Genomic DNA, 26,731 nt, shown 5'->3' on the forward strand with positions numbered 1-26,731 from the left:
GTTTGGAAAACAGTGGGTCGGTTAAAATTCCCGAATACAAAATTATTCTAAAGACTCAGTCCATCTTAAGAACTCAGAACGAGAGTATAAAGACTGGTATTATGCTTTCAACAAGAGATGTTTCAAGCTTCCAATATGTCTACCATTAAAGCATTTTAATGCTTTAATATTAAAGCTCTTGGATAAAGCTGAACATACTGTACTCATGTAAAAGAATAAATGTTTTTACCTGTATGCTAACTGGAATTTTTTTTTTTAATTATGTCCTTTTTTTTTTTTTTTCAAAATAAATATTTGGTTCTTGAAGATAGCAGAAATATGCCCAAAGACTATTGACTTCCCTATTCTCTGATTTTACCAACTCATCCATATATGAAAATTGTAGAAACAGAGGGCACAGAACTGACTTCCATCTCCAGACTTGCCCAATTTATAAAGAAATCCAAAGACCGAAAATACATCCTTCCTTAGTCATTAACAACAGAGAGAAGAGTCAGTGGGCTTAATGGAAAAGAAAGCGAAATGGTCAAAATAGTTTTACTTACCTAAGAAGATAATTGGCTGGCCCTTTCTTCTGAAGGTGAATGGACTGTGCTGACAAATCTTCCGGACCACATATTTATTTAGAAAAAAATAATAGTAACCACTTTTTAAGTAATGTACATATATTACCTAATCTTCCTAACAATCCTATGAAGTAGCTACTATATCCCCATTTTATAGATGAGGAAACAGGCGCAAACAGGTTAAATTGTCCAGGGTCGATATGACGTGACTAAACTGTGATTCAGAGTACAGCTACAGAGTCCATGTTATACATATATATATATATATATATATTTTTTTTTTTTTAAGTTTATTTAAGTAATCTCTACACCCAGCATGGGGCTTGAACTCATGAACCTGAGATCAAGAGTTGCATGCTCTTCCAACTGAGCCCGCCAGGCGCCCCTACACAGTTCTTGGGCTTAATCACTCCAGAATATTGCCTCCCCTACCTGAAAAAAATTTCAGAATTTCTCATTCCTGGTAAACTCCACTATTTCATTTACTCCTAATTTATTAATCCTCACTTTACAAGTAGTTTTCAAAGCATAACGTCACTGCTTCCCTCAAAAGGCAGCCACAATTGTCGTAAACCCTTTAGCTCAAATAGTGCTGGCTGGTTTAGGTAATGTATTTGTTGAGTCCTTTGTAGGGCTGAGGGAGGCCGTGGGGATCAGGACCCATGGCCTTTTCATTAACAAAACACTGAATTTACATTCTACTCTCAGGAATCTTAAGTATAAAGCATGAGCTCTTAACGTGGGGCCTGGGACTATTAGAATGGATTCGTTTTAGGATATCTATTTGCCCAAAACAGCAGGCAAAAAGAACTGTATATGTGCCTATGTTCTTTTTTCTGAGGAGTGTAATCGAATAGTTTCAACATCGGTCTAAACTGTGTATTCCAAAAATAAAATAATTGAGGGTTACCCTAAGGCACTGCTAGCTTACACTGACGTGACTACAATCTGTGGCGTTCGATATTATTTGGTATCTCCTATTTCCCTGCATTAGTTGAAAAAGGGAAATCAAAAAGTCACTAAAATACCGCTGTGGCTACTTTACTGACCAGAGGCCAGAGGTTGCTTCTCTCAGAACAATTTTCCTTTGGGTATCAAAAATGCCTCGACTTGGGGCACCGGAAAGGGTCGGCTATCTACGGAGTGCACGGCTCGGCGCTGAGGTTCCTGCCAGGCCAGCGCGTCCCGTACTGAATTCTTACCCTTATTTAGACCTCGGCACCACCCCCGTCTGGGAACGGTAGGACGGGTCACTCGTTAAAGGAAGTGACTGCCGGCAGCTCCTGACCCGGAATCGGATCCTGGTCCCGCCCCCTCCGCCAGGCTTCCTTCTGCAACAGGCGTGGGTCACGCTCTCGCTCGCTCTCTTTCTGCCGCCATCTTGGTTCCGCGTTCCCCGCACAGTAAGTCCTGTCTTCGCCGCTACTGTATCCGCAGCCATCCGCCTTTCTTGCGGACTGAGCCGCCCCAGAGACTGAGAGCTAAGGGGAGTTGGAGGTTTTATGGGGCTGCTGGGTTCCTACTCGGCCCTGGGAAGTGTGGCCTTGGGGCCTCCGGACAAAATGGGGTCTGCGGTTGATATCCTGGCAAAAGCAGGGCAGAGAGGCCGCGTGCCTGGCCTGGAGGCCAGGGCTGGGGAGATAGAGCCGTTGCGGTGTTGGGGGCGAAAGCGGAATGCGTCTGCTGTTGGGAACAGCTTCACGAGAACCCAAAGGAGGTTAAGGGGGTCACAGCCTTGGAACACCCCCACCACCACCACACACACACACGCCGTTCTTAATTGTGACAAGCGAGTGTTGGGACTTAGGCACCCTCCTTCCCCTCCTGGTTCCCGAAAGTCGGCAAACGGGAGACCTGGTGGTCCCAGCCCAGGCGGCGTGAGTGTAGGAGGGGAGGTGGTGCAAGGTGGCGTCTGAAGTCTCCCGAGGTCGGGAGCCAGGCTGGCGTCCTCTCCTCGGGTTGAGAACGCAGTGGTGACTGTTGCCTTCGTGGGATTTGGAGTGTAGAGTGAAAGGAACCCCTGGGCACTGGAAGTCCGTTCTCTGCGGAGTAAAGAGAGGTAGAAGGTGATTCGCTTGATCCGAGATCGGAGGGTCACGTCTTATTTCTTACCTATTCCCAGCTGCTTTGGGGAGGATTGTCCCGACACACCCTCGTGATTTTTTTTTCTTAACAGCCCTTCGCAGAGTTTTTAAGGATATTTGACTCTGGGCTGGGCAGCAGAACGGATCCCAGTCAATTCAGGCCTCCTTTTTATTCTCTTCAGAAATGCCTGGTGAAGCCACAGAAACCGTCCCTGCTACAGAGCAGGAGTTGCCACAGCCCCAGGCTGAGACAGGTAGGTTCCCCTGGTCCCCTTACTGTTCGTTAAAATTGTAAGACCTAAAACCATTTGGTGGGTAAAATGGCAAAGGGAATACCCTCCGGTTTTTCAGAGTTAACTCATTAAAGATGGCTGTAGCTTTCCCAGGGAGGAGAGAATCCATGCTATTAACTGCTGCCCTGGAGGGACTTCATTAGGGATTGGAACATAAACAGTATATTTAAGATCCAGGAACCTAAAAAGCTCCCAGGCCTCCTTCGTAGGTTATGGCAGCTGCCTCACAGGATGTTCTGTGGAGCCCTCACCTCGCACAGGAAAACTGAGCAGGGACGGGGCTCGGTGATTCTTACCTATTGGAACTGGATGACACACTTGCAGGCCAAGGAGACCTGAGCTTTTGTGAAGTTCCAGCCAGCAAGTTGCATCAAGGTTTTAGATGGCAGAGCTTGGCATTGTGCCCTCATCACATGTCTGGATGAGATGTGTGCTGGTGGTAAATGTGTCCTACTGGGCCCCACGGCCCTCCTAGGTTGGTTAACTTACTTTATGGGTTGGTGCTAAGATGTTTCTAGTGTGCTAGAATAAGTGCCTGCATCGACAGCTTGCCTGGAACCCAAGATTGAAATAAAGCTTTCCTTTGACTGCTCTTCAGCTTTGAAACTGATGGATATAAACAGTGTAAAGGCAAGTTTTGAATCATGGTGAAAATACTTCTCTAGAAAACTTGAGAGGGGGTAGTGAAAAAATATTCAGTGATATTCTTGCTGCATCAGTTGTGCTGAAATAAATGAAGGGACTCTTCAGGCTATAACTTCCATCTTCACTTTTTCTTACTGTAAATTTTAACTCCACCTGTCACTTAAGGGTAATTCCGTTCTCTTTCTGGAATTAAAATAGAGTTGTTTATAGTTGAAAGCATTGAGGTTCTCTTTCCCCACCTGTCTGATTTTAGCAGCTGAAGGGATTAATACTGCTGCTAGAAAAGAAAAAGGAGGGGGCCTCTAAGCTAGTGAACAAGCTATATGAAATCCTTGAAGTACAAGGGACTTAATGGAAGGAGAAAATAAAGGACTGGTCTCGAAAGATCCTGTAATTTGGTGCTAACCAAAACCTTATTGAACAACTTGATTTTACAAATGTGGAGACTGAAATTCAGATGAATTTAGAATAATCTGGTTTCAAGTTCATGCCATTTGCTTCTGAAGTCATCTTTAGTGCTGCTAAGCTTATTTCTGAATAGTTTGAGCTTGACAGTAGGTTTAGTAATATTAAGGGAGTGCCAGTAGTAAAACACTGAATTTTTTCTGTAACTACAATTAAGTAATTATTACAACAAATGCGAAAACTAGCCCAAGGAATTGGTTGTGGTGTCTGAAGCAAGTAGATTGGGCCTTATCCCATCTTGAAGTCCAGTCAGAGGAAAACATTCTAAGTTTCAAATTCTCATTCATATGTTTGGAGACATTTACACTATAATTGTAAGACTTTGACCTACCAACTCTCCAGGAAAAACTGGTTGAGCCACCTGTCTTTTCTGTAGTAGGATACTCTAACAATTTTAGAATTACTGGTTGAATAAATTGTGAATTTTTATCATTCAGAAAATCTTTTACTGAGCTTTACTGTAGTGCTGAACATTGGTCTATTTTGGCAGAATGACATACTTATCCAGTAAGGGGTGGAGAGCCAATGTATTCTCCACTCCAATTCCCTACTTCCAAAATAGAACCACAGTCTGGTTTAACAAGTTGGGCTACAGTTTCATAATACAGTCCCTACCCTTGTGACTAAGCTCTCTCCCTGGCAGTCTAATTCATCTTAAATTGATGTCTGAAGAGCTAACAATACCTAGGAAGGTGTGTAGACATTATAAAGTGCAACCCATTTGTGGTTGGTTTTTTGCTTGTTTTGGGTGAGTGGGTAAACTGAGGCATAGGGAGGCAAAGTGACTTAGTATTTAATACTTCACATAGAATTGTGTATTGACGCCACCTTCCTAAAACTTTATTCTAAGAGATTTTTCTTGACCCGGTGAAAGCCTGAGCATATAAAGACTTGGTTTAGTTTGGGGGAGGGGGGTTGTTTTTGTTTTTGTTTTTCGTTCAGTTCCGCCTGCCCATCGTTATCACCACTCACTGCCTGCCTTGTTCCAATTTTCAGTGTCTGTTTCAGTTAGTTCGTGATCCTTGACAGTAGAACAGCTATTCTACTGGTATTCTGTGGCCTGTAAGAAAGACTTTGGATTCATTCAAGGAGGGAAGGGAGGCACATCTGGGAAAGGGTAGAAAGCATGCTGTTCCCAACCCACTCCTAGGCCTGTGCTCCCCATTTAGAGACTAATAGGCTGCTTAGACTGTTATCTCCACCTTAAAATAGTTTGCTTTTTTTTTTTCTTTTTCTTTTTTTGGTAGAACTTGGGAAATGTGGGAGATGGGGAAAGGGTTGTATTCTTACTCGACCACTGAAGTATGTTTGGGGAAGGTTGCTGTTGCCTGTCACCTTCGTCTAATCCTGTGTGGTGACTTTCAGTCTCAGATTAAAAATTCCGTGTTTCCTGTGAGGCATGTTATACCAAGTTGGGCTGCATAACTCACCTTTGTTTTTTTCCTTCCCTTTCCTTCTTTATCCCCTTTTTTGCTTTTCTCCTCCAGCTGTGCTTCCTGTGTCTTCAGCCTTGAGTGTCACTGCTGCCCTAGGGCAGCCTGAATCTGCCCTTCCCCCTCCTTGCTCCCTGGCCCCCCAACAATGCCCTCTGGCAACCCCTAACCAGCCTTCCCCATTCCTTTCTCCCTCTAGTATTGTCTCAACCCCTTTTGAAGCTCCCTTCTCCCAGTCGTCCTCTGGAACAGCCCTGCCTTTGGGAGTTGGTCCTTCCCCCACTGACACCCCAACTTTCCTACCAAACCTAATAGGGCCTCCCATCTCCCCAGCTGCCTTAGCTCTGGCCTCTCCCATGATAACTCCAACTGTGAAAGGTGCCCATTCCTCTTCAGCTCCCTTGGCTCTGGTGGCCTTGGCTCCCCACTCAGTTCAGAAGAGCTCTGCTTATCCTCTTAACCCTCTTAGTTCACCTCCTTTGATTGCTATGGCTGAGTCCGGGTCAGTGACGTCTCTGTCAACTCCCATTGCTTCCTTGGAACCAAAGACCTCTCCTGTTCAAGCCCCCCTGCGAGTAAGCCCTAATCCAAAAGGCACCCCCATCCCTCCAGGTATAGTCAGTGCTGTTCCTTCCCAGTTTGGAACTCCCTTGGCCTCTGTTCAGTCTGGAGTAGCCTCGTGTCCTCAAATGCCATCCGCCACTCCCCCAGCCATCACTCCCCCTCAGTTCAAAGACATGCCTATTTCCTCAGCTCTGACTTCTACGAAAAACCCTGAAAGCCTCAGCCTAGAGGGACCCCTTAGTTCACCGGCTGCATTATCGCTTTCAACCCAGTCTGTAACTGTGGCTCCCAGCGTCCCTCCAGTTTCCCTCACTTCTCTAGGATCTCATCTTGCACCTTTACATCAGAGTTCTCTTGGTTCTCCTATTCGGCCCTTAGGTCAAACAGGCCCTAATGTTCTGTCAAATCCTCAGGTGGATACCATTTCTGCAGATCATTCTCCTGTAGGGGCCTCTAACCCTTCTCAGAGATCTGTAATTCCTCCACTTCCTTCCAGAAATGAGGGGGTTCCAGCTTCCCCTCTGGCTCTTTCTGTTGAGAAAGACCTCTCTGCCGTCACTGACATAGCCTCCTTCAGCCCTTCTGGCTCATCAAATGTAGCTGCCTCTTCTCCATTGTCTCCTACAGCCTCTCTCATTCTCAAAGGCTCTCCTAATGCCACTCATCATCAGCCTTTGGTGGCCCAAATTCCTCCTCCTCCAGGGAGTCCAAGCTTGAAAGAAGCTCCTGTTTGTGCTGTTGGAGCCATCCCATTTGTTATGACTAACCCCTCTACAATTTCTGCAGCACCTACTACCTTTGAGGTAGCTTCTGGTATGTCTCCTCCAATTTCATCAGGTCCCATAAGTAGTAAGGACTCAGCTTCCTCAATTATGGCTCCTGTGGCTCCCAAAGAGTTTTCTACTCCTCAAGTAACCCCTCTGGGAATACCAGTCCTCCCTCCTGTGTCATCCTCTGAGAACCCCAAAAGTCTCCCTGCATCAGCATTGGTAAAGTTACCAACCCAAAAAGATACCCAAACTGAACCTCCGTCTCCTGTTAAAGGAGCTCCTTTTACACCAGCACAGGCAGGACTCACTACCAAGAAAGACTCTACTCTAATACCATTGGCCCTGGCAGCCCCTAAGAATCCCCCCTCTCCCCAAAGTACATCATCATCTCTGGAGATAGCTCGTTCTCCTGAAGGCACCTTAGCAAAGAAAAGCCTTGTAGAGCCTCTCCCTGTAGTTACGCCAGCCGGTACTGTTCCCTCTCCTCTGGGCGTTAACTCCCCAACCTCTGTAATCAAGACAGATCCTTGTGCAAGCCCAGACCCCACTAGTCTGCTTCTCAAAAGTTCTCTCACTACCCCAAACATAGCTACATTTGCTTTGGAACGTGCTGCTGCTGCTGGGGTGGCTCCTGCGATTACCAAAGCTACCTCCACTCCTGCTACTACGGCCAGCCCTTTTCTAGGAGATGTCTCTTCAGCTCATAAAAACCACCCAGATAAGAAGGGTAGTTCCACTCTTACTGTTTTACCTTTGGTTCCTCCAGCCTCTGAAAGTTGCCCTGTGGCTCCAACTGTGACTTTATCCCCCCAGAATGTTTCTGCTTTTCCAGCTGCCATGGCGCTAGCCCCTGAAATTTCCAAGTCCGAACCCTTTCCCTCTGTTCCTCCTCAAGGTGCAAAGAAAGTTCACAGTATTTCTCATACCTCGGCATTGGCGCCTGTGGCTTCCTCTCCTGAAGGGCACCCGGCCAAGGACTCTGGTGCTTCTGTTAATGCATCTTCTGAAGGAACTTCCTCAGCTGACTCTCCATCTCCTTTAGGGACTAGTGTGTCTCCTCAAACTAAAAGACATCCAACCAAGAATGGTTCAGCTCCTTCTACTACCTTAACTCTTTCTCCTCTTTCAAAAAGTGTTCCTGCTATCCCTGATACTCCTGCTGCAAATCACTCATCCCCTGTTTCTCCAGTTGAAGCTTCCTTTCTTCCAGAGACCAGTCTTTCTTTTCAAGTCCCTAAAGGGTCACTGGCCAAGAAGCATTCCCCCACTCCCTCCCCTAAAGAGACTCCAGTTACCCCATCTCCCAAAGAGGCCTTCACTACCCCAGCTGTGGTTCCTTCCTCCCCCAAAAGAACCCCAGCTACTCCATCTCCCAAAGGGACCCCCACTGCCTCAGCTGTGGCTCCTTCCTCCCCCAAAGGGGATCCAGTGACTCCTTCCTCTCCCAAAGAGTCCCAAGCGGCTCCAGCCACCAAAAGAGCCCCAGCTACTCCATCTCCCAAAGGGACCCCCACTGCCCCACCTGTGGCTCCTCCCTCCCCCAAAGGGGGCCCAGGAACCCCATCCCCTGAAGAGACCTCCACTCCCCCAGCTAGGACTCCTTCCTCCCCCAAAGAGTCCCCCGCTACCCAGTCTTCCAGAGGGGCCTCCACTGCCCCAGCTGTGGCTCCTCCCTCTCCCAAAGAGGGCCAAGCAACGCCATCTCCCAAAGAGACCTCCACTCCCCCAGTTATGACTCCTTCCTCCCCCAAAAAGTCCCCAGCTATCCAGTCTCCCAGAGGGAACCCCATTGCAGCTCCTCCCTCCCCCAATGACTCTCAAGCAACTCCAGCACCCAAAAGAACCCCAGCTATTCCATCTCCCAAAGGGGCCCCCACTGCCTCACCGGGGGCTCCTCCCTCCCCTAAAGGGGGCCAAGCAACCCCATCCCCTGAAGAGACCTCCACTCCCCCAGCTATGACTCCTTCCTCCCCCAAAAAGTCCCCAGCTGCCCAACCTCACAGTGGGGGCTCCACCTCCCAAGCTGTGCCCCCTCCCTCTCCCAAAGAGTCCCAAGCAACTCCAGCCCTCAAAAGAGCCCCAGCTACTCCATCTCCCAGAGGGGCCCCCACTGCCCCAGCTGTGGCCCCTCCCTCCCCCAAAGAGTCCCCAGCTACCCAATCTCCCAAAAGAGCCCCAGCTGTAGCTTCTCCCTCCCCCAAAGGGGGCCAAGCAACCCCATCCCCTAAAGAGACCTCCACTCCCCCAGCTATGGCTTCTTCCTCCCCCAAAAAGTCCCCAGCTGCCCAACCTCCCAGTGGGGCCCCCACCTCCCAAGCTGTGCCTCCTCCCTCTCCCAAAGAGTCCCAAGCAACTCTGGCCCCCAAAAGAGCCCCAGTAACTCCATCTCCCAAAGGGGCCCCCACTGCCCCATCTGTGGCTCCTCCCTCCTCCAAAGGGGGCCCAGGTACCCCATCCTCTAAAGAGACCTCCACTCCCCCAGCTATGACTCCTTCCTCCCCCAAAGAGTCCCCAGCTACTCAACCTCCCAGAGGGGCCTCCACCCCCCAAGCTATGGCTCCTTCCTCTCCCAAAGAGTCCCAAGCAACTCCACTCCCCAAAAGATCCCCAGCTACCCCACCTCCCAAAGGGGCCTCCACTGCTCCAGCTGTGGCTCCTCCCTCCCCCAAAAAGTCCCAAGCAACTCCAACCCCCAAAAGAGCTCCAGCAACTCCATCTCCCAAAGGGGGCCAAGCAACCCCATCCCCTAAAGAGACCTCCACTGCCCCAGCTGTGGCTCCTTCCTCCCCAAGAGAGTCCCCAACTACCCAGTCTCCCAGAGGGAACCCCATTGCAGCTCCTCCCTCCCCTAAAGAGTCTCAAGCAACTCCAGCCCCCAAAAGAACTCCAGCTACTCCATCTCCCAAAGGGGCCTCCACTGCCCCAGCTGTGGCTCCTCCCTCCCCCAAAGGGGGCCCAGCAACCCCATCCCCTAAAGAGACTTCCACTCCCCCAGCAATGACTCTTTCCTCAAAGAAAGCCCCAGCTGCCCCATCTCTCAAAGGGTCCCTTACTCCCTCAGCTGTGACTCCTTCCTCCCACAAAGAGTCTCCGGCAACTCCAGCCCCCAAAGGGGCTTCCACTCCCCCAGCTGTGACTCTTTCCTCCCCCAAAGAGTCTCCGGCATCCCCAGCCCCCAAAGGGACCTCAGCAACTCCATCCTCCAAAAGAACCCCAGGAGGAACCCCATCCTCCAAAGGAGCCTCGGCAACTCCGTCCCCCAAGAGAACCCCAGCTACCCCATCCAAAGGTGCCCCCACTCCCTCATCTGAGATTTCTCCCTCACCCAAAGAGGCCCCTACTTCTCCAGGTTCAGTCACATGTCCCTTGGGGTCCATTGCCCCTCAGGCTTCTAAAGGCCTACCAGCAAAGAAAGGCTCCACAGCTCTCAAAGCAGGACTCGTTGCCCCAGCTCCAGAAAGTGCACCGGTTATCACACCTCCCTCTGAGAAAGGTCCACTGGCCAAGAAGAATTCTGCTTCTTCACCTCCTGTGTGCCCAGACCCTTCAGCTAAGAATGGTACTAAAGGACCCCTTTCTACAATGGCTCCAGGACCGCTGACGGTCTCTGCTCAGAAAGGCTCTTCAAAGACTCCCAAAACCCTCCCTGTTTCTCCATTAAAAAGCAAAGAGTCTTTTCATTCCCCAAAGAGCCCTTTGACTCTTCCTCTTGAGTCTGTGACATCTACTCCTCTAGCAACAGCTTCCTCTGAGAAGGTCCTTCCTAAAGCTGGATCAGCGTCTGTCCCTCCAGCACCCACCCCGTCAGTCTCTCTGCCTCTCGCTCCCTCCCCAGTTGCCCCTGTGCTTCCTAAACAGCAGTTTCTGCCGTCCTCACCTGGGCTGGTGCTGGAATCCCCCTGTAAGCCCTCAGCCCCTGCTGATGAGGATGAGCTGCCGCCTCTGATTCCCCCGGAACCAATCTCGGGGGGAGTGCCTTTCCAGTCGGTCCTCGTCAACATGCCCACCCCCAAACCTGCTGGGATCCCTGCCCCAACCCCCTCTGCCAAGCAGCCTGTTCTGAAGAACAACAAGGGTATTTGCCTTGGTTTGCTGTGTGCATGGTGTGTCGCCCACACCCCTCCTGGGGCTACCCACCAATACTAACCCTAGGACGCGCCGCTTTCTCCAGTCTATCTGCTTGTGTTTGGACATAGAACATAGAGTGATAATTTTAAATGCAAAAGCTCTCGGAATGTGAAACAATCTTGGTTTTCATCACCTCAGTCTGTTTCATATCATCTTGTTATAATATGGTCCAAGCTAACCCTGGATCTGCCATCTTTACCTGGATGATCTGACATTGAAAACCAAGACCTCTTAGACCTTTTAATTTGCTCTAATCTCTACCACATAACTAACCTTGTCCCTGGGCCTGGGATTTGCTAAAATGTTGGGAAATCTGGAACTATTCGAATTTCCTTTCACATCTTAGATTTAATAATGACCAGTGCCCAAGGGACTCCCTTTTCAAGACTTCTTTTCCTAGCCTGAGAATGGTGCAGGTGTATGCTTTTTTCTCTCAGTAGTCTTTATTGATGCTTGGCCTTTTGATTGAGGTAAACTTAAAATACGTGAGTTATATTTGGAAGAAATGGGAGAGGTCACAGGACAGTCTCTAACAGAGGTGACTGTTAGAACTGCAGGTTGGCAGTCATTGAGACTCTTCAAGCTATGTTGATGAAACCAGACTGCTAGGGTAAGTGGTTTGAAAATAAGGCTATACGTGTGTACACAACTGCTTCTGGCCTTCCCCTAGTCAGTATAAAGAATGAGGGGAAAGTGTCCTCCCTGGGCTGCCTCCACAATGTGATCTTAACTGTTTTTTCACTTAAATGTATCTGGAGATACCTTGTCTGCCAAAACCTTTTGGGGATGGTTGGGCTGTTGGATAGAATTTGGAGTTATGGAGGTCATTGATGTTGGCCTGTGCCAAGTGAAGACCTTGAGAGAAAGGAAGAAGTTATTGTTAATAAACTTGCTTGGCTGTAATTAGTAATTACCTCTTATTTCTGGGGCTGGGTCTTTAATAGATGTGTACACACTAGTTTATGGCTACATTGGAGGCTGTCAAGCTGGCTTCATACAACTCAGTTGGTTTACATTTAACTTTGTGAGGTCTAGCATAAGCCAGTGACCTTTAGTCCAGGCAGGCTATGGTGAGGTGCCTCCTCCTTATAATGTACTGTAAAATAGTAAAAGTTATTTGTCGTCTCAGGGTCTGGAACAGAATCTGACAGTGATGAATCAGTGCCAGAGCTTGAGGAACAGGATTCAACACAGGCAACCACACAACAAGCCCAGGTGGGTGTTCTCTTACTTGCTGGTCAAAGTACTTGAGTCAAGAAAGCATTGAAGAACAAGGGTTGATAGAGAAGTTGACTTAAGTATTTGGAAATGTGAACCTTTTCATAAAGGAAAACTTCATGGGGATTGTGACCTCTGGGCCTTACATTCCGTTTATTCATAGCTGTGTTATCTCCTTAGCTGGCAGCAGCGGCTGAAATCGATGAAGAACCAGTCAGTAAAGCAAAACAGAGCCGGAGTGAAAAGAAGGCACGGAAGGTAAGATTTTAAGTTATAAACAAGGATTAAAGGTTCTGATGAAGCAGCTTTAGATAGGGGGAACTGTGGTGGTAGAATCATATTTATTTAAAGTGTTAGAAATTACTATGGCAAAAAAAACAAAAGTTAGCCTGGGAAGAGGCTTTGCTTTGTTTTTGTTTGTGTTGTTACTTTTTTGTTTAAATTCAATTAATTAACATATAATGTATTCTTGGTTTCAGAGGTAGAGGTCAGTGATTCATCAGTCTTTTCTCTTTTTTTTCCCCCTTAAGATTTTATTTTATCTTTTTGAGACAGAGAGAGCGCAAGCTGGAAGGAGGGTCAGAGGGAGAGGGAGAAGCAGACTCCCCACTGAGCAGGGAGCCCAATGCCGGGGCTTGATTCCGTCCTGGGATCACGACCTGAGCCAAAGGCAGATGCCCAACCTACTAAGCCACCCAGGCGCCCCAGTTCATCAGTCTTATATACTACCCAGTGCTCATTACATCACATGCCCTCCTTAACGTCCCATCACCCAGTTACCCCATCCCTCCACCACCACCCCCTCCAGCAACCCTCAGTTAAGGCTTTGCTTTGGATATAGTTATTACTATGTTCTTTATTTCCTAAAGCTACTTCTTTTTTAAAAATCTTATTTATTTGAGTGAGAGAGAGAACGTATGCAGGGGGAGGGGTTGAGGGAGGGCTCCATCTCACAACCCTGAGATACGACCTGAGCCAAAATCAAGAGTTGGACATTCAACTAACTGAGCCATCCAGGTTCCCCTCCAAAGCTACTTCTAGAGAAGTTGAAAACCTGATGTTCTTTTCTATTCCTTAGGCTATGTCCAAACTGGGTCTTCGACAGGTTACAGGGGTTACAAGAGTCACTATCCGGAAATCTAAGAATATCCTCTTTGTCATCACAAAACCAGATGTCTACAAGAGCCCAGCTTCAGATACCTACATAGTTTTTGGGGAAGCCAAGGTAAAAGAAAGTTTTCTTGGATGTGCTCTAAACCGGGGTTTCTCAACCTCACCACTATCGATAGTCAGAATTGGATAATTCTTTAGTGTGGAATTTGGGGTCAGATGATTCCTTGTTGTGAAGGGGTTTTCCTGAGTGTTACAGTTGTTGTTTTTTTTTTTAAGATTTTATTTATTTATTTATTTGATAGAGAGACACCCAGCGAGAGAGGGAACACAAGCAGGGGGAGTGGGAGAGGAAGAAGCAGACTCATAGCGGAGAAGCCCGATGTGGGACTCGATCCCAGAACGCCGGGATCACGCCCTGAGCCGAAGGCAGACGCTTAACGACTGAGCCACCCAGGCGCCCCTGGGTGTTACAGATATTTAGCAGCATCCTACCCAGTTGTGATAACCAAAAAAATCTCCAGGCATTTGATAGATGTCCCTGGATGACAAAATCACCTCCCAGTTGAGAACCACTGCTTTAGACATAAACTAGTTCTCTTTGTACAGTGATATGTAATCTTAGTGAGGGCACAATTTAAAGCTATGTAGTAAGTTAACCTGAAGTGGTTTTAGAGTGAGAGTTTGGAAAAAATATAAACGATTTATTTCATTTACTGCAGACTAATCTATTCACTTAAATCTGTATTTTCTACCCTATAGATCGAAGATTTATCTCAGCAAGCACAACTAGCAGCTGCTGAGAAATTCAAAGTTCAAGGTGAAGCTGTCTCAAACATTCAAGAAAACACACAGACTCCAACTGTACAAGAGGAGAGTGAAGAGGAAGAGGTATATAGGGAAATCTTTTATACTTTTAATCCTCTCCAGATAGTATTATTTTGTGTGGGGTTTATTTTAGGATTTTTTTAATATTATATATATAATTATTTATAATATAAATTTATTATTTATCCATGAGAGAGAGAGAGGCAGAGGGAGCCCGATTCGGGGCTTGATTCCAGGACCCCGGGATCGTGACCTGAGCTGAAGGCAGACGCTTAACCAACTGAGCTACCTAGGCACCCAGTATTGTTTTTGTATTGACGGGTGCATTCTATATTGCTTTCGGGTCTCAAACTCAATTTACTTAATGAGTTTCTGAGTTATATTAAGAACTAGATTCAAGAGACTCCTGACTCAGAGAACTGCTGGAGTTGTTCTTGGCCTTTAGGTTATTGTGCTTTTTTTCCTTCTCTTAGGTTGATGAAACCGGTGTAGAGGTTAAGGACATAGAATTGGTCATGTCACAAGCAAACGTGTCAAGAGCAAAGGCAGTCCGAGCCCTGAAGAACAACAGTAATGATATTGTAAATGCTATTATGGTAAGTGTCCAAGCCTTTATTCCTTGACTTCTTCTGCCCTGACCAGTTATGGGTGACTTTATTTTCTGAACTTAATATCAGCCAGTTAGAAAGTTTCATTCCAAAGCCTATACTGAGTTACTCGTATTTTAGTGGCCTGAATTCTCAATTTGCCTATGACTGCTTCTAATGATCTCTTTTCTTACAGGAATTAACAATGTAACCATCTGAAAACGAGGACTTTTTTTGGTGTTTCAAAAGAATAACTGCAGCTTGGTTTGAAATTTGTACTGTTTCTATCATTAATAAAGTTATGGCTTCTTGTTGGATGAACTCGGTGCTTGGTCTCTCCCCCCCCCCCCAAAAAAAAAACCACATGAAGGCTCTAGAAATGAAAACACATAATTTACTCTTAAGGCCTCAGTTTCCGTTGAAAAGGTTTAGTGCCACAGATTCCTCACTTAAAATCTGTCTTTTCGTCTCTTAAAAGATACTATATTAGGCTATCTGTTAGGACTTTCTTGTCTTCAGAGAATACAATTTACAGGTAAAGTTTCTCCTTTCCATTTTCTTTCCCAGATGTTAGCCGTTAGCAAATCGTGTCTTCTGCCTACATTTAGTAATCACCAGCCTCTTTTCTGGCCCTACAGTCTTTTTGAATATATACATGTTGGACTTCATCTGGCCTCTGAGAAGCAGTTCACGTTGGTTGCGTCTTGATCTGTAGGAGCTTGGCACGGGGTTGGAGAGGGTGCGTAATGGATGTGGATGCAAAGACTGCACTTTGTACAAAATGTAAAGGTACCCATGAAGGGAGTGTTTGGCTGTTGTATCAGACATGCACTGTACAGACATTTTAATGTGCGAAATAAATTATGATTAGGGTAGCCATCATTATGTGAAGACAGTGAAAACTAGGCAAACTGATCAATAGCGACTAGCCAGTGTATGAAAAATATACGTAACTCCATAGAAGTCCTAGGAGAAGGGTAAAGCTTCTGAGTTTGGGTTGTTAGAAAATGGTTTGGGCGAAAAGCAGAGGACTAAAATTTGGAAATGGGAAGGCTAAAAGTAAATGTAGAGGCAAGAATCCTAAAACAAGTGATAATACACCTAGAAGGAATGTTAAGATGGGAATAAATCAGATTAACATGGTAGAAGGCTTCGTGGGCTAAAGAGGTTTAGACATTTCTATTCCTAAATTCAATTTTTTTTTTTTTTTTAGTTTAATCTCTTTACCCAACATGGGGCTCAAACTCCACCCCAGGGTCAAGAGTCGTATGCTCCTCTGACTGAGCCAGCACTTGAATTCAGTCTTCTTGATCCCTATGAGAGTAGGTATTATTTTAACAGATGTGAGTGAAAGTTGGGGACCAAAGAGGTCAAGTGACTTCCCCCCAAAACAGCCACACTGAGTAGGGTCTTTTCATTGCGGTAGGCTGTATTGGTGGGTGGTAGTCTACCACTATCCTGGAGAACCACAAATTGGCTGAGAATGATGACCTGCTTCCATTTTACTGGGGTAGAACAGTTCATTTGCTGAACAAAAGTCTCCAGGCTGGGAAGCCTGCGTGGCTCAGTTGGTTAAGCATCTGCCTTCAGCTCAGGTCATGATCCTGGGGTCCTGAGATCAAGTCCCACGTTGGGCTCCTTGCTCAGGAGGAAACCTGCTACTCTGCCTGTTGCTCCCCCTGCTTGTGCGTGCTCTCTCACGCTCTCACTCTCTGACAAAATTAAAAGAAATGTATGACTAACTTTGTCACAGAATAATCAAATTTTTGGTTCTTAGGGAATGCATAGTTTGAGCAAATATTTTGAAGAATTACCTTCCTGGTTCTTAAAATGATTAAGTCTCTATCCAAATACTCAGTAGGCCTTTTTTTTTGTTTTAAGATTTTATTTATTTGAGAGCAGAGCCAGAGAGAGCACGAGTGGGAGGGAGGGGCAGGGGGACAGAGAGAAGCAGACTCCCCGCTGAGCAGGGAACCCTGAGCTGAGGGAGGCAGGGCTCCATCCCAGGAGCCTGGGATCATGACCTGAGCTGAAGGCAGACACTTAACCAACTAAGCCACCCAGGTGCCCCTGAATATACTATTTAACAATGATATTTTAAGTAACCTGTGACCTCATCCATTAAAAAAAAAAATTGATACTCCCAAAACATGTACAGGATTGTTAGAAGCATTTTGCTAAGAATCTGTGAAACTGGCACCGGTTATTTATTGAATGACCATTTTGATTTCTAAAGGGAAAAAAAAAAAACAGGCCAATTTAGTTAGCTATACTCTCTCACCATGCTTCTCCATTAGCAGATTTTACTTGGGAAATACTTCAGAAGTGGCAGTTAAAGGACTGGGTATCCTTGTCATCTCGCTGTTGTTATTTTAGAAATTAATCCTTACAGATAGGTATGGAGACCCCTGTATATCCTTCCTCAGACCTGTTTCCCTCCCTCAGAGATACCGCTATCATGGACTAGTGTTTTATAATTTCTGTATGTAAGTTGTATTCTCTCAATACATATATATGTACCCAAAGAAGTTAGTGATCTCTAAAACTTTAAACAAAATTGTACATATCATCCTACAAATTTCTTTTCAACTTTGTTTCCATGATTTATTTATGATGATAGATGTAGCTCTATTCACTCCCTTTCCAGTCCACGGTAGTGTGGCTTTTATCTGTACCTTTCCACCAAATGGCTCTCAAGTTCACCTAGTTGGTAATTCCAATCATCATTCTTCATGCATGGCTACATTTGTCATTTCTTCAAATTAGTCTCCTTAACATCCCCTTCATTTCTCTTTATTTGTTTCATCTTCAGTTTCAAGATCCCCAAAATTACTTTCATTATCTGTCTACTCTGTCAAAGTTTTCCTGTATGTTTTCCCTGTTAACACAGCTGTCCATTTGGTTGTATAAAAAGGAAACCTGGTCTTTGTAACAAATGGTGCTGGGAAAACTGGATATCCACATGGAAAAGAATGGAGTTGGACTCTTATACCATATACAGAAATTAACTACAAGTGGATCAAAGACCTAAATATAAGACCTAAAACCATAAAACTCTAAGAGGAAAACTGGAGGAAAGCGTCATGCCTTTGATTTGGCAATGATTTATGTGACCCCAGAAGCTTAGGCAACAACGTAGGTAGGAGCGCCTGGCTGGCTCAGTCAGTAGAGCATGTGACTCTTGATCTCAGGGTGGTAAGGTCAAGCTGCATGTTGGGTGTAGAGATTCCTTTAATTAATTAATTAATTAATTAATTTGGATTTCCCCAAAATTTAAAATTTCTCTGCAACAAAGGACATAAATCAATAAAAAGGCAACCTACAGGGGCACCTGCGTGGCTCAGTCAATTAAGTGTCTGCCTTCAGCTCAGGTCGTGATCCTGGAGTCCTGGGATCAAGCCCCACGTCGGGCTCCCTGCTCAGCAAATGCCCTCTCCCTTTCTCTCTTTCTCTCTCTCCCTTTCTCTCTCACAAATAAATAAAATCTTAAAAAAAAAAAAAAAAAAAAAAGACAACCTACAGACTGTGAGAAAATATAAATGACCTGTCTGATGAGGGGATGGCATCCAGAATACATAAATACAGATCAACAACAGCAAAAATTTTAAAAATGGGCAAAAGACTTGAACCGGTATTTCCCCATAGAAGTTCTACACATGGGCAAAAAGCACATGAAAAGATGCTCATCATTAATCCTTAGGGAAATGCAAATCAAAACTACAGTGGGATAGCACCTCACACGCATTAGAATAGCTACTATCAAAGGAAAGTGTGGGGGACCCCCGGGTGGCTCGGTTGGTTGAGTGTCAGGTTGAGTGCCTTCAGCTCAGGTCATGATCCCGGGGTCCTGGGATCGAGTCCCGCATCAGGCTCCCTGCTCAGCGGGAAGCCTGTTTCTCCCTCTACCTCTGCCTACCACTCCCCCTGCCTCCCACTCTCCCTCTCCCTTACAAATGAAAAAATAAAATCTTAAAAAAAAAAAAGTATTAGCAAGAATGAAAAAAATGGGAACCCCTGTGCACTGTTAATGGAAAGTAAAATGGTAGTTCTCAAAAAATTAAAAATAGAATTACCATGTGATCTAGTAATTCCACTTTTGGGTATAGACTCCAGTCGAATCAGGGCCTCAGAGTCATCTGTATATCCAATAGCTAAAAGGTAGAAGCAACCTAAGTGACCCTCACAGCTAAATGAATAAATGCAGTATATCCATACGATGGAATAGTATTCAGCCTCCAATGGAAGGAAATTCTGGCACATGCTACAGCATGGATGAACCTTAAGGCCATTAAGCTATATAAAGTAAGCCAGTCACAAAAAGACAAATACCGTATGATTCCACTTATATAAGGGTACCTAGATTAGGCAAATTCATAGAGACGGAAAATAGAATGAATGGGGGCGCCTGGGTGGCACAGCGGTTAAGCGTCTGCCTTCGGCTCAGGGCGTGATCCCGGCGTTATGGGATCGAGCCCCACATCAGGCTCCTCCGCTGTGAGCCTGCTTCTTCCTCTCCCACTCCCCCTGCCTGTGTTCCCTCTCTCGCTGGCTGTCTCTATCTCTGTCGAATAAATAAATCTTAAAAAAAAGAAAGAAGAAAGAAAAAGAAAATAGAATGAATGGTGTTTGCAAGGGGTTGGAGGAGGGAGGGGAAGAATTACTCTTTAATGGGTACAGAATTTCAGTTGGAGATGAAAAAGTTCTGAAGATAGATCGTGAGGGTTGCACAACAATGTGAATATACTTTTTTTTAATAAAGATTTTATTTATGTGACAGAGAGACAGCCAGCAAGAGAGGGAACATAGCAGGGGAGTGGGAGAGGAAGAAGCCGGCTCCCAGCGGAAGAGCCTGATGTGGGACTCGATCCCAGAATGCTCGGGATCACGCCCTGAGCCGAAGGCAGACGCTTAACCGCTGTGCCACCCAGGCACCCCAACAACGTGAATATACTTAATCTCGCTGAACTATACACTTAAATGGTTAGGATGGAAACCATTTATGTTAAATGCTTTGTTGGTTTGGGTTTTTTTAGATTTTTTTATTTTTGAGTAATCTGTACACACAAGGAGCTTGAACTCACAACGCTAAGATCAAGAATCACATACTCCACTGACTGAGCCAGCCAGGCGCCCCTATGTTAAGCATATTTTAAAAAATTATTTTAAGAAAAGAAAAGAAACCTCAGTGTCAACCTAATGCTGTCACAGGCTCCCTTCTTCATAGCCATTCCCTACAATTTTTACTTTCTAAATGTTCTCTATCACCCCTCTTCATTCCTAATGCAATTACCTTAATTGGAAACCACCTGAGGAGCACCTGGATGGCTCAGTCAGTTACGTGACTGACGCTTGATGTCGGCTCAAGTCATGATCTCTGGGTCATGTGATCCAGCCCTGCATTGGCTCCCTGCTCGGCAGGGAGTCTGCCTGAGATTCTCTCCCTCTGCCCCTCCCCCTACTCGTGCTCTCTCTCTTTCTCTCAAATAAATAAATAAATATTAAGAAAGGGAGGGAGAGGAGAGAAGGAAAGAAAGGAGGGAGGAAGGGGGGAAAAGGAAGAAAAGAAGGGAAGGAGGGAGGGAGGGAGGGAGGAAGGAAGGAAGAAAGGAAGGAAGGAAAGAAAAAACAAAGCACCTGAGCAGGCGGTTGGCACCGTTTCCTAACTGCTCTTCTACCTCCGCTGAGAATCCCCCTACGCTTGCTGCTTGCCTCTTGCCTCCATAAAGTGGGTTCTCCCAGGGTGCCTGTGGCTCAGTCAGTTAAGCTCCGAACTCTTTCGGCTAGGGTCATGATCTCAGCGTCCTGGGATCGAGTCCACCCAGCATGGAGTCTGCTTGGGATTCGCTCTCTCCTCTCCCTCTGCCCCTCCCTGCTCACATTCTCTCTCAATCTCTAAATAAATAAAAATAAATAAATAAAATCTTACAAAGTAAAATCCTCTCCCACTTAAAGCTCTGTTGAATAAGGCAGCAACTTTAAAACTTTAGTCATGAAATCCTTTGTTCAATATAAGTCTTAATTAAAATTCTAACAAACTGATTGAAGAAACTAGGTCTGGAGCCTTGCCTGCTCAGCCTTACATACCCCTTTCACTGGAACAGAGTTTGAAGACAAATGGGAATCAGTATTCGTTCATTCAATAAATTCCTCAATTCCTACCATTAGCTAAGCAGTAAGAATCCAACAGAGAATAAGACATGGATCTGTGCTTCTTCCTCTCCCACCCCCCCTGCCTGTGTTCCCTCTCTCACTGGCTGTCTCTCTCTCTCTCTGTCAAATAAATAAATAAATCTTAAAAAAAAAAAAAAAAAAAAAAGACACGGATCTGCCCTCCCAGAAACTAGTCTAATGGGAAAGGCAAATAATGACATTCTAAATTCCTTAGCTTGGTCTCCATATACTTCTCTACACATCTCTAACCTATTCATTTAAGGAGTATTTATTCAGCATTGGAAGAGCCTCCAATTATTGTTTTATTACTGTTGGGGTAGTGAAAGAGGTGAATAGATTTTCATTCATTTTTTTCTCTCAAGGGGTAAGGTATTTCAGCGTTTTTGTTGATTTCGTTTATTTTGTTGATTTTATTTTAGGGTTTCATGGATAAGTGTGGTTTGAGAACTTTAGTTGAAATATAATGAATAATACTATAATTATTGATATGGTAATAAATCAAGTTGATATATCTGGTTATAGAATAACAGTAAGTAAGGATTTTAGATCCATCTTTAACTTGAAGGTTAATGCTTTTGGGAATTCACCCTGGTGCAGCCACTCTGGAGAACAGTATGGAGTCTCCTCAGAATGTTAAAAATAGAACTACCCTACCATCCATCAATTGCATACAAGGTATTTATCGAAAGGATACAAAAATACAGATTCAAAGGGATACATGCACCCAATATTTATAGCAACATTATCAACAATAGCCATACCATGGAGAGAGCCCAAATGTCCATCAAATGATGAATGGATAAAGATGTGGTACACACACACACACACACACACACACACACACACACACTATAACGGATGGATAGATAGATGATAGATAGATAGATAGACACACACAATATATAATGGACTATTACTCAGCCATGAAAAAGAATGAAATCTTGTCATTTGCAATGACAGGGATGGAGCTAGAGTGTATTATGCTAAGTGAAATAAGTCAGAGAAAGACAAATACTGTATGATCTCACTTATATGTGGAATTTAAGAAAGAAAACAGATCAACATTTGGGAAAGGGGAAAAGAAAAACAGGAGAGTGGGAAACAAGCCATAAGAGGCTCTTAACAGTGGAGAACAAACTGAGGGTTGATGGAGGGAGGTGGGTGCGGGATGGGCTTTATGGGTGATGAGTATTAAGGAGGGCACTTGTGATGAGCACTGGGTGTTATACGTAAGTAATGAATCACTGAATTCTACCCCAGAAACCAGTATTGCACTGTATGTTAACTACCTAGAAGTAAAAAAAAAAAAAAAAAAGTTAATGCTTTATAGCTTCTTGGTGATACTACATGTAGGTGCAGACCATTTTTTAAAATTATTTTAGTGAAATGAATTCAAGAACAATGGAGAACAATCATGATATGACACACAATTTCGGAGCATTGTCCATAGTATAGTCCTGTTCGTGTAGATATCACGGTTGTCTGACTTAATCATCCAAGAATGGCGTCTGTTTTCACGTCTAGGGAAGGAATGGCTCATGAGTGTAAGACATCTTCTGATGAAATTAGTATTCAGAATGCTATTTCTATAGGTAAAACAACTCAGTTGTGAATTTATAAGACCCCTCCTCCATTGCTATCATCCAGTCTAGTGACAGACTAAGCAAATACTGGGGCACCTGGGTGGCTCAGTTGTCAAGCGTCTGCCTTCAGCTTGAGTCATGATCCCAGGGTCCTGGGATTGAGCCCCGCATCGGGCTCCTTGCTCAGCGGGGAGCCTGCTTCTCCCGCTCCTACTCGCTCTGCTTGTGTTCCCTCTCTCGCTGTGTCTCTTTCTGTCAAATAAATAAAATCTTTTTAAAAAACCAACAAAAAAACAAAAACAAAAAACCCTAAGCAAATACTTAAACAAATTGTTGAAAATTTTTAATATATATTATAAAGGAATAAATACTGGCCTCTCACTTATACTTTATGTTCCCGTCTTCCCAAATACATAAAACTATGTAATTAAAACAAGGGGTTTTATTCTGCAGTCCTTCACCTATGTTCTTTCCTAATATATTCTCATACCTTGTCCCTACCATACTTTCTGCCCTCACCCATCTGTACTAGGGATGATAAAATGGTCAGCCCACAGAAATCTTTACTTCACACGGCGATGATTAACCATAGTATTTGGATTTTACTGCTTTTACATTTGGCCTTTCCAGAGTGCTTTAGTCTTTATATTTTCTTGCCTGGTAGCTATACACACATAGATACATGCCTGGCTCCTGAAGATTGGAGTCCATACTCTGATGAGAACTCCTTGTGGAAACGGAGTTCTTTGGTTTTTGCATTCCCAATACATGTCCCATAACAGGGCTCCAATATTTTAAAGAGAGGATAAAATCTTGGCATCACATCAACACTGGAGGCTTAGTATGCAATGTCAGGCAAGTTTTACAGAAAACTAAAACTAAGTAGAAACTTAGCCTCACATGTACAGCTTAGAATTCAATCAAAGATCCAAGATCGCTATACAGATTTCTGGGCTCTTTTTCAATTTAATTTTTTTTTAAGGTTTTATTTATTTACTTGACAGAGAGAGAGACAGCCAGCGAGAGAGGGAACACAAGCAGGGGGAGTGGGAGAGGAAGAAGCAGGCTCTCAGCGGAGGAGCCTGATGTGGGCCTCGATCCCAGAACGCTGGGATCACGCCCTGAGCCGAAGGCAGACGCTCAATGACTGAGCCACCCAGGCGCCCCCTCTTTTTCAATTTAATTTTTAAATAATTTTTGAGGTATAATTGATATACAATAAAAGGCCCATATTTAAAGTGTACAATTTGATAAGTTTTGACATATTTATACACTCATACACCATCACCAAAATAAAAATAAACCTATCAATCACTCCAAAAAGCTTCCTTAATGCACCTTTGTAATCCCTCCTCTTTCCCCACCCCAAACTTTGGCACCAGGTAACCACTGATCTATTTTGTCCCTAAAGATGTTTGCATTTTGCAGAATTTTTAAAAATTGGAACTGTAATTATGCAACATATACTTTTTTAACTGGCTCCTTTCGCTGTTAGTAATTGTGATTTATTCATGTTGTTGTATACATCAATAGACTTGTTTCTTTTAAATGCTGAGTAGTTAGTAGATTTAGAACAAATTTCCCCAAAATACTGCCTTACTGAATTCCACAAATTTGGATATTTTCATCTAGTTCGAATATTTTTAAATTTCCCTTCAATTCCTTCTTTGACTTGTGGGTTATTTAGAATTGTTTTATTTAGTTTTAAATACTGGGGTATTTTCTAGATATCTTTAGGCTATTGGTTTCTAATTTAATTCCATTGTAGCCCTAGAACATAGCTTGTGTGACTGGAATCTTTATAAATTTATTGAGACTTGTATTATGGCTCAGAATATGGTCTATCTTGGTAAAAGTTCTGTGTGTATCCGAAAAGAGTGTGTGTTCTGGTGTGGTTAGGTGGAGTGTTCTAGAAATGTGAATTAGGTTAAGTTGACTAATAATGTTGTTCAAGTCTTTTGTATCTGTACTAATTTTTAGTCCCCTTATCTTATCAATTATTGAAAGAGGGATGTTAAAATCTATTTTTTAAAGATTTTATTTGCCAGAGAGAGAGACAGTTCAAGCAGGGGGAGCAGCAGGCAGAGGGAGAGGGAGAAGCAGGCTCCCCACCAAGCAGGGAGCCTGGTTTGGGGCTTGATCCCAGGACCCTGGGATCATAACCTGAGCAGAAGGCAGACACTTAACCGACTGAGCCACTCAGGCAAGGCCAAAAAAAAATTTTTTTTTTAATTAAAATTGTTTCAACAATAAAATTTAAGCATTGAGTACACTGTGCCAACTTTACCAGTTATCTCATGATTTAGAATGTGACAAAATCAAGGTACAAAATTCCTCTCTTCCTCCTCTCCCCACTCACAACTACTACAGGGAGAAGGAATGTACAAAATTGAGATTTGTTTCTCATGAAGTAGAGGAAAGGAGGCTGAAGGAAAGAAAATCCTAAAGGTGATCTTTAAATACAAAGGAGAGGCATTGACTTTGTTTCCAAAGACAGAATGTGAAGGGGAGAAATGGTGACTGAAGTAGGTAGATTCAAATGGTTCTTTTTAACAAATGATTCTCACTTCTGTGAGGGAGTTAAAATAGGCATAGGAAAATGTGTGAGATTACTTACTTGATTTCTTCATGTGTAAGAATTGTTTTGTATACATATACATTCTTTATTTTTTAAAAGATTTTTATTTATTTATTTGTTTGTTTGTTTGTTTGACAGAGTGATAGAGAGAGCCAGAGAGCACGAGGAGGGGAATGCCAGAGGGAGAGGGAGAAGCAGGCTTCCTGCCGAGCCAGGAGCTCAATGTGGGACTTGATCCCAGGACCCTGGGATCATGACCGGAGCCGAAGGCAGATGCTTAACCAACTGAGCCACCCAGGCGCCCCCATATACATTCTTAATATGAAAATGTTCACACATAAAGAAAAGTAGAAAGATTAGTACAATGAATAGCTATATTCCTTTCCAGAATCAACAATTAATATATTGCCATATTAGTTTACTTGCTGAGCAACTTTAAAGAAAATCACAGATGTCAAGATGCCACACACTTCATTAGCACGCATCAAATATTTATTTATTTGAGAGAGTGCACACGGGCAAGCATGTAAGGGGCGGGGGAGGAGCAGAGGGAGAGAATCTCAAGCGGACTCCCAGCTGATTACAAAGCCCAAGGTGGGGCTCGATCCCATGACTGAGATCAGGACCTGAGCTGAAATAAAGAGTTGGACATTCAACCAACTGAGCCACCAAGGCGCACCCCCCCAAAAAGTTTTCTTTTACAAAACTATAATACCACTATTGCACCTAACAAAATTAATAATTCACTAATCATTGAATACAAAATCTATGTTCAGAATTCCCCAAAGTCATTTTTTTAAGTTTATTTTTAAGCTCTCTCTACACCAAAGTGGGGCTCAAACCCACAACCCCAAGATGAAGAGTTGCGTGCTCCTCCGACTGAGCCAGCGAGGCGCCCCTCCCCAATGCCATTTATAGCTGATTTTATTTTTCAAACTAGTGTCCTATCAAGCATGAACATTTTGATCCACAGGTTTTTGATTTCTGAATCAAGCACAAAGATTCCTGACCTCTGACCCAAGAGGTGCCTGTGTAGTCCCACTGATTAATCGATCCAGTTCTTAGAAATCATCAAGTCAGATCTACTCTGCCTTTCCATTTTGATAAAATTTTGGGCTAAAGAGGCAGCCACTGCTTAGATCCAGTTGGCGACCCTGACTGGGAATGTGGCAACTCCTAGACGATACAAATTAAGGATGAAAGTTGCTAACTCCTCTTGACCAAGTGGATGTTGGAGAGCTGAGTCAGGGAGCAAATAAATTTCATTTTTTGTTATTTAAAATAAAGACAAGGATGGCGGTGAGCAATTCACAATAGCTTGTGTCTCCAGCAATAAGAGTCCCTTGGGACCTAATAATAAAACCTCTTGACTTCCCCACTGAGCATTTCTGGCTGGTTTTATATTGCTCAAATAGCTCAGGAAAGCCTCCACAAAAATTGCAGGGAGAAACCACAGTGCTGGGAAATGAAGAGTTCCATTAGCACAAGGATTACTTTAATTGGGTACAACTCCTGCTTCTCTGCCCAGGAGATACCCTAGCTAGATGCTAAGACTGGGCAATCATTTTTACCCTTTCTATCTTACTAAAAAAAAAAAAAAAAAAAAAAAGTCTTTCTTGGCTCCCACTCTTGTCCCAGGAAGTGTGAAGAACATCAAATGCTGAACACCTAGGCACACACATGATAACTTCTTGCTGTCACAGGCATT

At 44.3% G+C, this 26,731-nt stretch overlaps 2 protein-coding genes across 12 annotated transcripts in view; one reads left to right on the forward strand and one right to left on the reverse strand.

Moving 5' to 3' along the window:
• HSD17B6 (hydroxysteroid 17-beta dehydrogenase 6) overlaps nucleotides 1–614 on the reverse strand; it is a 56,080-nt gene extending 55,466 nt beyond the window's left edge. Inside the window, exon 1 of the mRNA XM_048217884.2 lies at nucleotides 546–614. The gene's annotated coding sequence lies outside the window, so the exon portion shown is untranslated. The remainder of the gene's footprint in view (nucleotides 1–545) is intronic.
• A 1,225-nt stretch (nucleotides 615–1,839) lies between these two features.
• NACA (nascent polypeptide associated complex subunit alpha) lies at nucleotides 1,840–15,012 on the forward strand. Of its 11 annotated transcripts, none has more exons than XM_044384685.3 (9): nucleotides 1,840–1,969; nucleotides 2,743–2,904; nucleotides 5,541–10,895; nucleotides 12,078–12,163; nucleotides 12,347–12,424; nucleotides 13,245–13,391; nucleotides 14,039–14,167; nucleotides 14,578–14,700; nucleotides 14,888–15,012. In XM_044384685.3, the coding sequence occupies exons 2-9, from the start codon at nucleotides 2,835–2,837 to the stop codon at nucleotides 14,900–14,902; spliced, it is 6,003 nt and encodes a 2,000-aa protein (XP_044240620.3). In that variant the 5' UTR covers nucleotides 1,840–1,969; nucleotides 2,743–2,834; the 3' UTR covers nucleotides 14,903–15,012. The 11 variants fall into 11 exon arrangements, with proteins under 11 accessions (XP_044240620.3, XP_057172209.1, XP_044240619.3 ...); XM_044384684.3 differs by having other exon boundaries at nucleotides 1,850–1,969; nucleotides 2,833–2,904; XM_057316226.1 differs by having other exon boundaries at nucleotides 14,578–15,012.
• The last annotated feature ends 11,719 nt before the right edge of the window (nucleotides 15,013–26,731 follow it).

This window comes from Ursus arctos, unplaced genomic scaffold (genome assembly GCF_023065955.2).
Source record: "Ursus arctos isolate Adak ecotype North America unplaced genomic scaffold, UrsArc2.0 scaffold_21, whole genome shotgun sequence".
NCBI lineage: Eukaryota > Metazoa > Chordata > Mammalia > Carnivora > Ursidae > Ursus > Ursus arctos.